Consider the following 18,209-nt stretch of genomic DNA (forward strand, 5'->3'; position numbering starts at 1 on the left):
AGACCCAAACTCACCATTTGTAATGACTGAACCAAAATCCCAAGTCAAACCCCCCAAGCTCTAGGGTTTTTGTGAAGTCTGACTGCAAGTCAAACTGCTGTGCACTCTACCAGGATCTCTGCCTAATGTATTGTTTGTTTCCTTATATTTTAACCCATTTCATCTGACTGAGGTTGCCAATGGTCAATAACTTATTTCAAGCTCTGATAACCAAATTTACCTCTTTGGGGCATAAACTGTTCACTGGAGCAATCAGAAGAAATTCCATCGCCTCCCGCTTTTTAAGGCACTTAGTAGATATAAAGTACTACACAAGTGCTAAGTATGATGATCATGATTATAACACAATGGCTACGTCTACACAAGCACACTACATCGAAGTAGCCTATTTCAACATAAGAACATCGAAATAGGCTACTTCGATGCTTATTGTCTACACGTCCTCCAGGGCTGGTACTGTCGACGTTCAATGTTGAAGTAGCGACAGAGAATGTCGAAAGGAGCTGCCCTGGAAGGAAATGCAGAATGTCCACACACACAAGTGCTCCCTGTCGAAATAAGGGGCCAGCAAAGCCCCAAGCCGCTCCCTTAAAGGGCCCCTCCCAGACACACTCGGCCTGCACAGCACGAGATCCACAGAGCTGACAACCGGTTGCAGACCTTGTGAATGCACCATGGACCCCCAGCTGCAGCAGCAGCAGCAGCAGCGGCCAGAAGCCCTGGGCTAAGGGCTGCTGCACACTGTGACCATAGAGCCCCACAGAGGCTGGACAGAGCGTCTCTCAACCCCTCAGCTGATGGCCGCCATGGAGGACCCCGCTATTTCGAAGCAACAGGATGCAGATCATCTACACAAGCCCTATTTTGACATTGAATGTCGAAGTAGGGCACTATTCCCATCTTCAGATGGGAATAGCGATTTCGATGTCTAGCCGCCTAACATCGATTTTAACGTCGAAATAGCACACAGCACGTGTAGACTTGACGCGTGCTATTTTGATGTTGTGCCGGCTACGTTGAAGTAACCAGCTAGTGTAGACACACACAACATGTATAATTGGATAGACGCATTATAAGGGAAGTTCACTTTTCTCTAAAACATGAGGTAATGCTCACTGATCATTCTATCACTGAAATGCAACAATCTCAGGGATGAAGCATGTCAGATAATTAACAGCATACGACAAAACTATGCAGTAGTTTAGAACTGCAAGTGAAGAATATTTTATCCAGTTGAAACTGCCAGGAAAGCATGTAACTAGACAAATGAGAATCTAATCAAGATACTGGCATGAACATTTTAGCTACGTCTACACATGTATGCTACATTGAAATAAGCTATTTCGATGAATAGCGTCTACACGTCCTCCAGGGCTGGTGCCGTAGACATTCAACATCGACGTTGGGCAGCACCACATCGAAGTAGGTGCTGCAGGGGAGCGTCTACACTCCAAAGTGGCCCACATCGAAATAAGGGTGCCAGGAACAGCTGCAGACAGGGTCCCAGGGCGGACTAGCACTTCCGGGGCAACAGCTAGCCGCTCCCTTAAAGGGCCCCTCCCAGACACACTCAGCCTTCACAGCATGCGGTCTGCAGAGCCACAGGCAAGCACACCCCGTGTAAGCAGCATGGACCCGCAGCAGCAGCAGCAGAAGCAGCAGCAGCAGCTGCCGCAGCCGCCAGAGGTCCACACAGCCGCCCCTGCAGGAGCAGTGCTTGCCCTGCTCAGTGCTATGCAGGAGGCAGCTGACCACCTTTTATTTGCAGAAGAGGAGCTGCCCCCAGGGGAGGACTAAGCAGCCCCAGACCTTGCTGCCCTCCAACCCCCGCCCCCGCCGCACACACCGCTGGCTGTGGAGCTACCCCATGAGCACCAACTGGTGGGAGCGGCTGGTGCTCGGTGAGTGGGACAACGAGCGCTGGCTCCAGAACTTTCGCAAGAGCCGGCAGACATTCCTGGAGCTCTGCCAGTGGCTCACCCCCGCACTGACGCACCAGGACACCTCCATGCGGCGTGCCCTCATGGTCGAGAAATGGGTCAGCATCGCTGTCTGGAAGCTGGCCACTCCAGACAGCTACAGATCCGTGGGGCAGCAGTTTGGCGTGGGCAAGGCCACCGTTGGGGCTGTCCTCATGGAGGTAAGAGGACCCGGGGGTGGGCCTGGGGGGGGAGGGCAGCCCTGGGGTTGGGGGCCAGACACACCCTGCACACCCCTCACTGGTGCTCTCCCATGTCCTTCCCCTGCAGGTCGTCCACGCCATCAGTGCCCTGCTCCTCTACAGACTCGTGCGGCTTGGGGACCCGGATGCCGCCATTGCAGGGTTTGCCAGCCTGGGCTTCCCAAATTGCTTTGGGGCTCTGGATGGGACCCATATCCCCATCCATGCCCCAGAGCACAGCGGAGGACGCTTCCTGAACAGGAAGGGCTACCATTCTGTGGTCCTCCAGGCCTTGGTGGACAGCCGGGGCCGCTTCCTGGACATTTATGTTGGGTGGCCTGGCAGCACCCACGATGCCCGGGTGTTCAGGAATTCGGGCCTGTGCCGCTGGCTGGAGGCGGGGACCTGCATCCCTCAGTGGGAGATCCCTGTGGGGGATACCACCATGCCCCTCTGCATCGTCGCAGACGTGGCGTACCCCCTCCGGCCCTGGCTCATGCACCCTTATACAGGCCATCTCTCAGCCAGCCAGGAGCGTTTCAACACGCCCTTGAACCAAGCACGCCAGGTGGTTGAGCGCACTTTTGGCCGCCTCAAAGGGCGCTGGAGGTGTCTCCTCACCCGCCTTGATGCAGGCCCCACCAACATCCCCCAGGTTGTGGGCGCGTGCAGTGCACTCCACAACCTGGTCGAGAGCAAGGGGGGGGCATTCTTCCAGGGCTGGGCTGTGGAGGCTGGCAGGGTTGATGTGCAGCCACCCGCTGCCCCCAGTCACCAGGTGGACCCCAAGGGGATCCGGGTCTGGGAGGCCCTGCTGGCCCATTTAGACCAGGCTATGGGGTGAACACTGGCAGGCCCCCCACTGCACCCCCCCATCCTCCACAACAGTCCCTGCCCCTATGCCCACACCACAGAGCACCCAAGAGCACCCCCCCCCAACTTTTCTTGCAAATAAAAATGGACCTGTTGTTTTTGAAACCAAAAACCGGTGATTTATCTTATTATTAATACTACAAATATATATAGAGAGAGAGCAGAACAAAAGGGGGGAACTATTTACATGGGGGGGCAGGTACCATATAAAAGAACAGGGGTGTAAGACAAACTATATGCACAAAAATATGATGGGGGATATGTAGAAAGGGGGTTGGGGGGCCACGTCCTGGGCCCTGCATCCCTCTACCATCCGGCACCCGGGGTTGGCGGGTGTGACCCTTGCCTCGGCCTGAGCCCTGGCCGAGGCTGGGTGGGGGCTGGGCGAACCGGCAGGTATGGCCGGTGGGTGTCAGCAGGCCCCAGGTCCCCCTCGGCGGAAGGCCCCAGGGTGGCGGATGGCAGTGGGATGGCGGTCAGAGCGGCGGTCGGAGTGGCGGGTGGAGCGGCTGGCAGGGCGGGCAGAGCAGTGGGCAGCGTGGCATGGGGGGGCCAGGTATTCCGCTATGCGCTCAAATGTGCGCATGAAGGCCCCCCATGCCTCCTGGCACCAGGCCAGCACTTGCTCCTGGAGCTCCAGCTGCTGCTCGTCCACCCGCAGGCGCCGCTCCGACACCTCCAGCTGATGCCAGAGGGTCGTGAGCAGCTGGGGGTCCGTCGCCGTCCTCAGGTGGTGGCTCCGCCGTCGGCCTCGTCTTGGGGCTGGTCGGTGCTCTGCCAAGGGGCTGACCTGCAGCGATGGCCCCGGTAGGCTCTCCGGGACCACGGAGACCTCGCCGGCACTCTCCAGGCCCTCCGATGGTGCAGCTATGGAACACGGTGGGGGGAAGAAGAGTGGAGACAGCCGTTAGTGTGGGCCCCGAGCCATGGCCCTTGTCCCCCAACCCCTCTGCTGCTGGTTCCCCATCCCCCGTCCCCGGGAGATGCTGCTGCTGCTGATGGGTGTCCCACGCCTACCCCCGGGGGACCCTAGGTGCCGCTCCCCCCATCCCCAGGGATGGGGCATGGTGCTGTCCTGCTGGGGGGAAGGGGCTGCTGCACTCTTCTGAGGGACATGTCACTGCTGTCCTTGGGGCCATGGTCATCTGGACATGTGGAGGGCCCTGGTCATGTCTCTTGTCCCCACCCCTTAACCCCGGGGGTGTGCACCGGGGGGGGTACATACCTGACGGTCTGCTCCCACGGTCGGGGGACACCCTCTGGGCTGACGCCCTGCTGGAGCTCTGGGATGGCATGGCAATATGGAGCCCCCTGTCGCTGGAGGAGGAGTCCCCCTCCTCCTCCAGCATCCCAGGGGTGGGCTCCTGGGGGGGCCCCTGGCGTGCGGGGCTTGCCTCTGGGGTGGATTCCACCTCCGGGGCCTGCTGGGGCTCATCGGCCGAGGTGTCAAGAGTGGCTGGCGGGGAGGAGGTGTACCGGGGGCCCAGAATGGACCTGAGCTCCCTGTAAAAGGGACAAGTGGCGGGGGCGGCCCCAGATCGGCTGGCCACATCCCGGGCCCGGGCGTAACCCTGCTGCAGCTCCTTCACCTTACTCCTGATGTGGTCAGGAGTGCGGGCAGGGTGACCCCAGGCAGCCAGGCCCTCGGCCAGCCGAGCGAATGCATCTGCGTTCCGCCTCTTGCTCCCCATTACCTGGAGCACCTCCTCCTGGCCCCAGAGCCCCAGCAGGTCCTGGATCTCAGCCTCCATCCAGGAGGGGCCCTGCTGCCTCTTCCCTGGCTGGCTGCCAGGCTGGGAGCCCTGGCTCCCTTTGGGGGGGGTGCCCTAGGGGCGCTTTGGGGGCTGTCGGGCAGCCATCGCAGCAGGGGTGGTGGCTTGGGGCTGCAGGGAGGCATGCAGGCTGGCCGTGTGTCAGTGCTGTCACCTGCACGTGCTCTCAGCTTCCTGCACAGGAACGCAGGGGACGGGGAGCTTTAAGGGGCCACTGCACGTGGCGACCATAGAGCTCAGGGGCTGGAGAGAGCGTCTCTCAACCCCTCAGCTGATGGCCGCCATGGCGGACCCTGCTCTTTCGATGTTGCGGGACGCGGATCGGCTACACGTGCTCTACTTCGACGTTCAACGTCGAAGTAGGGCGCTATTCCCATCTCCTGATGGGGATAGCGACTTCGACGTCTCGCTGCCTTATGTCGATTTCAACTTCGAAATAGTGCCCGCCACATATAGACGAGACAGGCGCTATTTCAAAGTTGGAGCGGCTACTTCGAAGTAGCTGGCATGTGTAGACGTGGCTTTTGAGGGGTATATCTGGTATATTTCAGTTTAATTTTTTAAAATATCTGAAATGTTATTTTGTGAAATAATTGCAGATGTACGTTGTGATTCTGCACAGAATTTATGCCTATGCTTGAGTTCATATTTAAGTCCAACCCGTCTAGAAAAGCACTTAAACATCCTGTATGCTGATGTGCTTAAGGTTCACTGAAACCAAATTTAAATATGTACGCAAGCACTTTTCTGAATTGGAGTATTAAAGAGATTGCATTATACATGTTTATTATACATGTTTATTGCTATTGATTCATCAAAATAATTTTTATCCCCAAATTTCACTTATTCCTCACGTAAGCTTCCAAAAATATCTATATAGTTAAAAGGAGGTCACCTCCTCCCTTCTTTTGAACTGATTTTTGGAAGAGTCTACTCTGAATGGAATGGCCGTGGCTTTCCACTTGAAAGCCATTTTCGCTAGGCAGCCTTTCACCTAAAACCTGAAATAAATTGTTTTGGTATTACCCTGTGCTTCCCCCTTACGACAGCATAACATATAGGGTCAGATTCTGAGCTGGTGCAGGTTCAAGTAGTTCTGTTGACTGTTTCTGAGTCAAGAGCTATGTCTACACATGAAGCCTACATCGAAGTAGCTTATTTCAATGTAGCGGCATCGAAATAGGCTATTTCGATGAATAACGTCTACACGTCCTCCAGGGCTGGCAACGTCGATGTTCAACATCGACGTTGCGCAGCACCACATCGAAATAGGCGCTGTGAGGGAACGTCTACACGCCAAAGTAGCACACATTGAAATAAGGGTGCCAGGCACAGCTGCAGATAGGGTCACAGGGCGGACTCAACAGCAAGCCGCTCCCTTAAAGAGCCCCTCCCAGACACAGTTGCACTAAACAACACAAGATCCACAGAGCCGACAACTGGTTGCAGACCCTGTGCATGCAGCATGGATCCCCAGCTGCCGCAGCAGCAGCCAGAAGCCCTGGGCTAAGGGCTGCTGCACACGGTGACCATAGAGCCCCGCAGGGGCTGGAGAGCGCGCGTCTCTCAACCCCTCAGCTGATGGCCACCACGGCGGACCCCGCTATTTCGATGTTGCAGGATGCGGATCGTCTACACGTGCCCTACTTCGACATTCAACTTCGAAGTAGGGCGCTATTCCCATCCCCTCATGGGGTTAGTGGCTTCAATGTCTCGCCGCCTAACATCGATGTTAACATCGAAATAGCGCCCAACACGTGTAGCCGTGACGGGCGCTATTTCGAAGTTAGTGCCGCTACTTCGAAGTAGCATGCACGTGTAGACACGGCTAAGACAGAGTAAAATCCTACTCTCTTTTCTGTCACATGACAAGTGTGTGCAGTAATGGAGGTTCTGTAGAATTTTTGCTCTGTTGATGTGCTTGGGGCAGAGGGGGAAATTGCTTACTGGAGATCTGACACTGTATGAGTGTGCAAAGGGCAGCTTAGTGGTCACCTCTCCAGCTCTTTGGCTGGAGTGGCAGCCATAGCTCAGCCACGTTTGCAAGCTTCTGGCCACTTTTCCCTGCAGAATGTTTGAACGTAAAGTCCAGTTATGTGGGCTAGGAAGTAGGAAGACGACTTTGCCCTAAATCTTCAGCCTGAAGAAGGAATACCTTCTTTTAAAATGGAATTATGACCAAATGCAAACTTGTTTTGAAACTTTACAAAGCTTTCCTCTGCCTGAAAGGGTCTGTCTGCTCCCAAACGTTTCACAGGACAAACAGCCATGTCAGTGTACTGTTGGACAAAACTAATACACAATGCCCTACCAGGTGGGTCTGGAAGTCTTGACATGTCAGGTGTACTGCCCTCAGTCCTCTGATGTGTATGTGGATGGCCAGGACAGCTGGCAACCAGACACCATGAGTTCTGAAGTGTTCTGTCCAATTTTTTACATCCCTGGGCAGAAGAAATGTTTGTGCACCATAGAAACACACTGTGGGCACTCCGCTAATCTCGGCTGTGCAGCCGCCCAAGCACTCAAATTACAGGGAATGCTGGTTCTGAGATATCTTAGATGGTTTCCCACCCGAAGTCTGATGCACCTGTCACTAAAGTTAGAGATGGTTGTGGTGCCATGAAGAGGATTCCTGAGCAAATTTCTGGCTCTTTCAGGCACCAGAGGAGGGAGTCTTGCACGGTGTGAGTTAGTGTTAGCAGTCTGTTCAGTTAGTCTCAGGCGGGACAGTACATGGATGCAAACCATGACCGAAGGGGTCTGAATTGGAGTCTGGTGCATCGCACCATGTACATACATGCTGCCATGTGACTCTTCCATGAACTGTCTGAGGCCCTGAATGATAGTGGCAATGGCTACAACAGAGAGAGTGCCACTCAAGTCAGACTAACTTGAGCAACCCGACTCCAAGAAGACCCAGTCCCAGCGCGCCGGGGGCCGCTACCGGCATCCTCTCTGGGTGCGAGCCTGGGCATTTATTATGGGCAACTATACTGCCAAGACCATACTGCTGTCCACCCCCTCTTGCCTCACTTCTCTGTGTGGATCAGCAGGACTTCTGTGGCTGTGCCCTTTAACTCACTGCACCACTGTAGCATGAGCTGCTCCAGGACTCTTCTCCATAGTCTTGTGGAAGAACTTGTCTGCCCCTCTGGGCTGATGAATTGTGGGAAGGCATTGAAGCATTAGAGTGATCTGACACAGGTTACCAGCCTGAATGAAAGCAGCACCTTCATAATAACATGCACGTCCCCTATGTCTGGTCTAGTTAGCTTGGATAACAAGCTCTACCGAATTTGGGTGAGTGTCTTATGCGTGTGGCTGGGGAATAATATTGGGGGTGAGGTGAGGTAGTTAATTCTACATCGACAGCATAGCCTCCGTGTAAACAGATCATTGAAAAAAAGGAGGAAAAATATCACAAATTTTTATTTTGAAATATTAAAATTTCTAAACATGAAAAATTTCAACCAGGCTTTCCTGGGGAATGCTCTTCATTTTCATGTAAATCACGTCTGACTGAAACATCACACGTATGTGTAACGTGGGGCTGTAAAGTTAGTTAAAACCAGTGACTGACGTAATCTTTCATGACACGTTACTATAACCCTGATATTACCAGGCATTGGCATAGTGCTTTTCTCTGAAGGCTTGACCTGGCACTGTTCTGAGTACCTCTTACTCTTGTCGCGGTACCTGCTATCTGGATAAAGCAGTACTTAGAACTCAGGACAGTTCTTTTCTAAGTCCCAAATCCACATACAAACAAATGGGAGAGAAAGACAGGAAGCTCTTTCAGAGAATGTCCATCTCTCTGTCTAGGGAGATGTGCCTGCGGGCTAGTCTTGTCCTTGGCCTGTATGGTACTTCCTAGCAGCAAACCATTGTTTTGATCGTGACTTTAACATAACAATATCACAGGGCTGTAGTGGGAGGCAGCACTTTCTGGAAAGCCTCTTTGAGGAATTATTTTTTATTGCAATTAGCTTTACAGTAGCCAAGGTTGTTAGCGTTTGTGCTCCCTTCCTATAGCCTTGATCCTGAATTGTGTCATGTGGGGGTGGATGGCAGTGCCTATATCAAGCTTCCTTTGCTCCAGTGCCTACTCACACGCTGCAAAACGCAGGACTGGGGCCCAAGAAGCTACACTAAGACCAACGATCTCAGTTTTCTTCTATCCCGATGCAAGTTACAAGTTTGGTTTAATGTTAGGCACTTCCTGGCCTTGAAGCAGCGTGCAGTGGGAAGCAGCTCCTATAGACAGAGGAAGAGAGCTTCAAGAGCTCAGAAAAAGGCAGGAGTGGAGGAGGTCTGGAACGTACTTCTCTAAAGTCAAGGAGAATTTTGCCATTGTTTTCAAAAGAAGAACATGAGGTTTTACTTGGCCAATTAAGGGTCTAGTCCAGGAAGACAGATTGTTATGAGTAAATCTGCAAGATTATTTCATAAATTAGACATATTCACAGAAAAGGGCTCTAGGATCAGCTCCTGATTGCATTTCTCTTCATATTAGAAGTGTTAAAAGATAAGGCGTTTTGGGCAAATTATAAAAGGCCTGCAAGGCAGAAATAAAATTTCTGCTGGACAGAGATGAACATGGGAGAATGATTTAGCAGAGACTAGATCATGCACTGAGCCTAGGGGACCCTTTATATTCACATTCCTCCTGCCCATGTGGAAAGCAGCATCTCTGACACAAGCTCCCAACTTTCTCTGGACCTTATAGAGGCCCCTCTACCAGTCCTGGGACCAATACGTGGAGAAGGGATAGACACTGGGCAGTCCACAGAAGTGCCTTGGCTAATGAGATTCTTTGTTCTTTCCCTCCTGCCCCCCAACTAAGAGGAAAATACATATTGGAAAACTCTCTCAAAGCAGCCCTTGAAGGGATCATATGTCTCGCCAGTGGGAGGGCCATCTCCAAGGGATAGAAGCAGTGCCTTTTTTTTGTAAAAAAGAGGAGTTGGTACTCACCTGGCTCCCCACCCCACCCCACCCAATCCCATGACAGGGGCTGCCAAGGCGCCAGTACTCAGTACCAGCAAGTATTGAAGAGGTACCTTGTTGATTTAAAGGTCCCTACTTGGATACAGCCACATAAGAAACAAATCAAATTTATTTATGCTCATATTTATGAAGCAGGGGATAGTCATGCCTACACTGCATGTGCTTGCAATACAACAGCTTTCTCTATAAACTCCTGTTGAAACATGCTCATAACTAGGGATGAAAATTTCCACATTCTCCTTTATGGTTAATTTTGTTGGAAAGTTTGAGTAAAACCCCGTCAGCCAGTTTTGAATTAAGTAAGGGTGAAAAAAATACACTTCTTTTCAGAAAAGAAGTTAAAGTCTAGATTTTCGTGTGACTAAAGAGCTGCATTGGAATTTGAGGCCCAACCCAGTCATACATATGGAATGTGGACATAACCTTTAAAGACATTCTGTCAAGTAAATCTAATCAACTCTTCCATTTCATTTTTAACCTTTCCTTTTAAATCTGTGGGAAGTGGAGGAAGTTGACAAATAGGCACATAACTTTTAAAGGCCTTATTTGGAATGTCGTTGCTCTTACACTTATGACTCTAGAAGGTTCAGCTATGTAAGTCACATGATGATATTTGTTATTAGTGGAAAACTGGGATGAAAGTGGACCTTCCTTTTATAGGAACTGTGGGACTTGATTTTCACAGATGTTGAGTACCTGCGGGTACTGAGGCCCATGCTGTAACTGTGAAGGAATGCGTTGTTTTTAAAAATCTTATGCTTCCTACTCTCATCTGTATTGTAGAGGACTGGGGCTTGACCAGGCTCATAATGAATGAAACTTTCAGGGAGTTAGCATTACAGGTACTGATCGTGATGTCTAGTTGGCAACTGGTATCAACTGAAGTGCCCCAGCAGTCAGTCCTGGGGCTGTTTTTGTTTAACTTCTTTGTCTAGATGATGGGATGGGTTGCACCATCTGCAAGTTCACGAATGACACAGAACTGGGGGGGAAGGGGGAAGATAAATAGGCTAGAAGCTAGGGTTAAGGTCCAGAATGACCTAGACAAATTAGAGGAGTAGACCAAAAGAAATGTGATGACGTTTAATGAGGACAAATATGGAGTCCTGCACTGAGGATGGAAGAATTCCTTGCACTGCTGCAGGTTGTGGACCAACTGGCTAAACAGCAGTTGTGCAGTAAAGGATCTGAGATTATACTAGACAAGAAGCTGGATATGAGGCATCAGCATGCCTTGGTTGCCAAGAAGGCCAATGGCATACTGGGCTGCCTTAGTAGGAACACTGCCGGTAGATTGAGGAAAGTGCTGCTACTGGAGTATTGCATGCAGTTTTTGTCCTTTCTCCCACTACAGAAAGGATGTGGACAAACTGGAGAGTCCAGAGGAGGACAATGAAAATGATTAGGGGGCTGGGTCACATGACTTACGAGGAGAGGCTAAAGGAACTGGGCTTATTTCATGTGCAGAAGGGAGGATTTGATAGCAGCCTTCAGCTACCTGAAAGGGGTTACAAAGAGGATGGAGCCCAGCTGTTTTCAGTGCTGCAGATGACAGAACAAGAAGCAGTGGTCTCAAGTTGCAGTTGGGGATGTCCAAGTTGGATACAAGGAAGAAAGACTTCACTAAGAGGATGGTAAAGCACTAGAATTGGTTACCTATGGAAGTGGTGGAATCACCACTCTTAGAAGTTTTTAAAGTCAGGCTTGGTATGATTTAGCTGGGGTTGGTCTGCTCAGAGCATGGGGTCAGCCTAGGTGACCTCCTGAAGTCTCTTCCAAATTTAATCTTCTGTAAGTCTATGAAAAGGAAATTCAGCTGAAATCTTTGTGTTTAAACATGGAATCTTCTTTGATTTCACATATTTTTCATGTTATCTAGTGAGTGCCTCTTGCTGAAATAACCCTGCAATTCAGGCCCTAAGTAAGTGCAAGAATAGCTTTTTACCTCTTGAATTTATTTCAACCTTCTGCCAGTTCCAAGGAATGAAAGATTTGAACTCAGATCCTCTCTCCCAGAGCAGGATGCTGCAAAGCACCCTTCCTCTTCATTTAAAAAGACACTTCCATTTGGGGGAAAAATCAGTTCTATTCTGCTGTATTTCAGTGATTTATGTGTATTTTTCCATGTTGTTCTGACTGCAATTGCCACCTCTTGTATGAAGTGTTCAGTTAGCACACGCAGGCTATGTCTACACTAAAGGGTTTTGTCGACAAAATGCCAGTTTTGGCAACAAACTTGGGGAATATGCCGATTCCCAAGGTGTTCTGTCAACAGCAAACTGACAGAATGCAGCACTTTTGTTGAGTTTTATGCCACTCCCCATGAGGCATAATGCCTCTGTTGACAGAGATCTGTTGAGAGAAAGCCTGTCTAAACATTCTGGCTACATCAACACTAGAAGCGTCTGTTGACAGAGTTGTGTCGACAGAAACCCAGTTGACACAGGGCATCTACACACAAAAGCAGATCAACAGAGCAATCCACTCTCTTGGCAGAGAGTGGCCAGACTGCTCTGCCCTCTGTCAACCGAATGGCTGACTGAAAGCTCTGCAAACAGAGTGGCATGGTGAACTGGAAGCCCTCTCTGTTGACAAAAGTGTCTACACTGCACTTCTGTTGACAGAACTCTATCAACAGAGTGTTATTCCTCAAATTTTCGAGGATAATACTGTCGAGACAAATGCGGAGTTTTGTGAAGACTCTGTCAATGGAACGCTATGTGTGTGTAGATGCTCCCTGAGCTGTCGACAGAAGGCCCCTTCTGTCAACAAAACTCTCTAGTGTTGAAAAGCCTCTGAGGGGCCCTCTGTTGACAGACACGGCTTCTGGAACACTGAGCAACCCTGTCTGCTGTCTTCTGGTTGGCTGTTTTGTCAAGAGAATGGCTGGGTAGTCTGGTCACACTCTGTTGACGGAGTGGCTCGCTCTTGCAATCCGCTTGGCAGTTTAGCTGCAATCTGTTGACAGTAAGTTTTGTCAGAAGAAATCTGTTGACAAATCAGTGTAATCTAGATACACCCAGAGTTTTTGTGGGTGTACTGAATTCCATTCTGGTTTGTTGGTTTCTGAATTCAACTATTTCTACCGCTTGCACATTCATCCTCTCCCTGATAGCTTATTAGCGAGAAACAAGTGGCTTTCCAAGGAATCCACTTATAGCAGATTCTTACAAAGGGATCTCCAATTTTGTGTGTGGTTGTGTTGTTGTTGCTAATTTGTTAAGTGACTACCTTGAGATCTTCCCTCCATGAAATAACAAGAAATTATTTCTCTTTTTCCAACACCCTCAACCAAAACCTTCCCTTAAAATTAAGATCTAACTTTTATTTTGAGCTGTCTTAAGACAGAAGTTTATTTAAAAAGGGACTTTATCCTAGAAATTAACCATCTGATTGATCTTAACAAAGCACACCAATGTTAAAAATTCATGAATGAAGCAGCTAATAGATTGTTTAATCATTACTGGCCAGTACAACAGAAATGAGAAAAAAGCCATATTCTGTCTGGAATGATTGTTACACATGACTAGAACTAAACACAAGGTTCACACAAAGATAGCATCCTGTTGGAATAGAGTTGGTAACAGCGTGGGGCCTTTTGTGTCTTTGCCACTGGTTCAGATCTAGCTAAATTGGCAGAAACATTTATTCTTGAACAAATGCAACTTTTAGCATGCATTTTGATTCAGCCGTTTGCAACTCTTTTTGTTCACTTCTCTGCAAAGACTTGTATGAGCAGGTTTTGTTTGCAACAACGGTCAGAAAGGCACTTGTTTTTGTGCAGATGTACTGGGGTCTTTCAAGATTGCATGTTTATGCCAGAAGTACTCACTTTGATGGGGTGCAGTTGCAGAAGGCCCATTGGGATGTTCCCCAGTATGCAGATCATGGCACTTGACACCAACCTTTTTGCTTTCTGGGGCTCCCTCTAACCTGTCCTGCTGAGCCAGATCCTCTGATTTCCCCCAGACAAGGCAGAGTTGGAGTTACTGCTACCCTGCAGAGCAATGCAGACACTAAGCACAGCTCTGAGCAGTTGCAGTTCTAGGGCATAGCACCCGGGAGATCAACCCCCAGAAGGGATCAGTCCCCCAAATAATCCACTTCTCTGTGCAAAACATTTGTACAGGGAGGGCTCATTAGGTAAACCCCCCTTATCACTGAAAGGGAGATATGCACAATGGTAGCCCTCTTCAGGGAATAACAATTTACACTGGGGTTGATTATAAACAAGGGTTTTTTTAAAACAAAATAATAGGATTTAAGTGGTTCTAAGAAAACAGGCAGATCAAAATGAGTTACCAAATTAAACAAAGGAGAAAATACATAGCTCATTCTGTTCTGCTAAAAATCTAGTTACTCATGAGCTCTTACCCTAAACAGCTGCCTTTTTTTCAGGTTAAATCTTCAGGTCAGAAATGATCTTATCCTGATCTGGTCTCTAGTATAAAGTTTTCTGTCTTTCTTAGGGTCTGTCAGGCAATTTCCAAGGTAGACTGAAGAGAAAAGATAGAGGAAGCCCAGGGCCTCTATATATCTTACCACTGTGGAGGGAATTCCATTGTTCTTGTTGTTTAAAAGTATTCTCCAAGATGGAGACCGTTACATGAGTGAAATCACCTGTCCTTGTTCTTTTTAGACAACCAGCCATTGCCTCCTGACTGGTCTGAACATGACACAAAAGTTCGTCAGATGTGGACTGATAGCCAACAATGGGCCTTTAATGGGTAAGTACGGCTAACCCCTCACAAGCCATACTCTCCAAATAAGGTAGCCACATCTCCTGCAGATATCTTCACAGAGACAAAAATTTGGAACACAAATATGTAGACAATATTTACGTCAACTACAAAAATGGAATTTACAGATCCAGCAGGTTATAGCATTGAAGACAATAGGTTGCAAGACACATTTTGTCCAAAGCATTCCTGAGTTATGTGCATGTATATTCATAAGGCCTTTTCCATAAAGCATGGGTGAGGGTGTCCGTCACACTCACCAAGCCAAAGTGAATTGTCTTCCTGAGCTTTGGAGAAAAAGTAGCTGTTTTATTTTTTTTTAATCACCACATGCTCATCATAAACATCAGCAAGGGGGCAAGGCCAATATGGACTCACTTCAGCAAAGAAAGAGCATTTTCCTGGAGACAATATTAAATTAAATTTAAATTTAATATTTTCAAACTCAGCTCAGTAAATCCTTCTGCTCTCTATATTTATTTTATAGACAGACAGACAACATGATGGAACAGGACTTTTATAAATCAAAATCTGTTATCTAGGGAAAATTGCCACTAATGTCTCTTCCTTCCTCTCAGAGTTTCAGCTATTCCAATGAGTCTGCTATTTGCTGTGATACAGTTGCAGTCAAATATCTTCGGACGTCAAATCTTCCTTTGCCAGTCACACTGCCTGCTGAATTCCTCTCATGCTACAACAACACGTTTTAATTAATAATGGAAAGAAGTCACAAACTGAATAAACATACAGTGTGAAATTCCCTTTCACTCTCTGCCTAGAGATCCTTGTTATGCCCAGGCATAAATAGGTTGGGAAGGTTCCCAGGCCTTTGTTTTGCCCTTCACATGACTTGCACCATAAACACTGTTGCAGACAGTACATTCTTATTTTGTTTCTTATAAAGCTCTTCTGATTAATTTTCGTCAGCTGAGGACCTTCCCTTCAGTCCTTCTTTTAACACTTCATTCACCAGAGCCTGGCATCAGTATTTTTGGCTTACTGCTTCCATAACTGACCTTTGACGACTGTAAAGGAAAAGATTTGAATCTGTGATTCCTGCATGTGGGGCAGAGCACTAACCATTAAGTCACCAGATCACAACTTCTCAGTTCTTTTTATTTTTCCTAGATGAGTTTTGTATTAGACAAAATATTGAATGCACAAGAGGGACACAAAGAGCATGCCAAAAAAATGACACTTAAACCACCAAAATACAGTTTCACCCAATACCAGTCTCTCACTGGGTATGTCTGTGAATGGTACTAAATTTCAAATCTATTTTTATGCGAAGCACATTGGGTAACAGCAGATAAGTTACAGAATTGACATTTTAAACCTTTTTTACTTCTCCCAAAGATATGACATTCTGGAGACATATGGGGATCTTGGATTTTAAAAACAGCTGCTGCTCAAAGGCAACACAGAGTTGGAAGACTTCACCATTGCTTCTGTAGCTGTGATTCTGGCCTATGTCCATTTTCACTGATGCTGCTTGGACATGAAGCTGATAGACCTCCGTCTGGCAATTATTCTGTGCCTGTACAAAGGGTCCAGTAGGTCTTGTCCTGGCTTCTTCCACAATGTCTGTCAAAGCTGCATCCACCTTCCTCTGGGGCAGTTTTCCATGTAAGCTGTGTTTTGACAACCACCCAGGAGAGACAGGTGCTGCATAGCTAAGTGGCAGAGTGCTACATCAGGCAGATGTGTTTGTATTGGTGGTGCACATTCACACACCTTGGTGCACGTAACACAATTTATCCTGTTCATGGACTGAAGAAATTAGAGAGCACACTGCTCTAGTCTCTATCCACTGGAGTTTTAGAGGGTGCAAGTGACAGGATTTTTACCTCCTCTTTTGGAAGACTCTTTTGTGTGAATAATTAGCAACACTGCCTCTGCTGTTTTGTTTCTGATAAAAGATCAGCCGAGTCTGTCTGGGAGCCCTGTCTACATTTAGCTGTCTGCAGACTACAATACCTGCTCTTAGCTGACCAGGAACCTGCACTACTAACTTATCCTTCCAGATGGAGGAAGGGTAATAGGAAGTAGATAATTATAATATAGGTACAGAAGAAAGAAAATAACTAAGGCATTTGGTTTTTATTTTAAGAGACCCTGGAATGTTTTCAGTCCAAACCATACAGCGTAAATATTTAACAGTAACCACAAGATTCAAAAGGTACTGACATACACACAGCCACTCAGAATTCCCTATTTCACATGCTCTTCTGATCACATTGGTGCTGTTTGTTGCTATGACATGACATGGTGGCATGAAACCTGACATGAAGAATCCTACAAAATGATATCTTCAGAAAAAGAACAACTACAAATAATTTTCCTTTTAATTTCTTTATTGGTAAAAAACATAAAACTATACAAAGTCAGCATGGAGAAAAAACCCTTTAATTAAGTTTTTATTAGAGTCGTGCCCATACATTTTCCCTTGTATAATAACCTTGTCAATGAGCTGCACCAGTTATAATTATATTCCCTTTTTTAGATATGAAAATACAATGAAAGAGCTTAGTATTAGTCCTACCTTTTATTCCTGCAGTGAAAGTTTATATATAAAGAGCTTCCAATCAAAAGGAACACTGGACTGTATCCTCTGTAGAAATGAGAAAGCTAGGCTGATTCACAGCAACTGCAGACCTTATCTGTCTGATATTTTAATATGTTTTAAGACAACTGTTTACCAACAACAAAGGGCAAAATGTTCAGTTCTGACTGGGACAAAGTTCTCATTCTCTTCTATGCGTTTTGCCTGAGTAAGAATTACTGCACTGAGCCCAAATGGTTTTGCTTGAGTAAAAACTACAGGGTTTGACCTCAAACAATTAACCATGTAGAGCAATCTATATTTTCATATCCAGAGTGTATATGCCAGTGGGCTCATGTTAAACATCCTCTCTGGCTTTAAAGCTTTCAGGGATGTTCACTATATTTAAAATGAAGAAAATTGCTGAAACTACTAATATCTCTAGAAGGAGAAGGAATTTTTTGATTGCATGTACTGTGCTGAGTTTTCAGCTCAGTGCTGAGTTCTATAGTGATGGTGGACATATGTTGCTGGTCCACTGGCACAGGAAGGAAGCGCCTGGGTTCAGTTCCTGGTGCTCTGCAAAGCCTCTATGAGAGTTTTGTTGTATTCTGCAATCTGCTTACTCACGTTCTTCATTATTGGCTGGTAGTCACTTTCCTGACTTTTTGTTGCTATGACTTATTAAAAGAGTTAAGGACAACTGCCAAGAAAAATACTAAGTTAGAGATCATAAGGATCATATCATAGACCGTAATACAAGAAGTCTTCTAGATAAATTTTCAAGCCTTGCAGGTAATGGAAAAGCACAACTTGCATCTAAAGAGAACTATACCATTTTAACACGTTAGCCATTGTATTACACTTCGGGCTTGTCTATGGGATGTGTTAGCCCATGTCAGAGGAGTATATCTGTTTTGCAAGTCCTAAATGTGGCAGAAAAGTTACTGAAATATCTTTTGTTCTCTACATCAGTTTCTTCTATGGGTCCACGCTGGGAGACTGTACTCGCTGCAACATGGTGAATGAATCCATTTCATAGCAGTTAACTGTTGTGAGTGGGGATGTCTAACATTCTAGAACCAAGGACACAAATGCCCCTATTCTGACAACTG

The 18,209-nt window shown here is 47.5% G+C and overlaps 1 protein-coding gene across 2 annotated transcripts in view; it reads right to left on the reverse strand.

Annotated features, from left to right (window-relative positions):
* Positions 1 to 16,657: 16,657 nt before the first annotated feature.
* Positions 16,658 to 18,209, reverse strand: part of IFT74 (intraflagellar transport 74) — a 59,346-nt gene continuing 57,794 nt past the window's right edge. For both annotated transcript variants that reach the window (XM_074994051.1, XM_074994050.1), the window contains exon 20: positions 16,658 to 17,774. In XM_074994051.1, the coding sequence (XP_074850152.1) occupies positions 17,659 to 17,774 (116 nt within the window). In that variant the 3' untranslated portion in view covers positions 16,658 to 17,658. The remainder of the gene's footprint in view (positions 17,775 to 18,209) is intronic.

Source organism: Carettochelys insculpta, chromosome 5 (assembly GCF_033958435.1).
Source record: "Carettochelys insculpta isolate YL-2023 chromosome 5, ASM3395843v1, whole genome shotgun sequence".
Taxonomy (NCBI): domain Eukaryota; kingdom Metazoa; phylum Chordata; order Testudines; family Carettochelyidae; genus Carettochelys; species Carettochelys insculpta.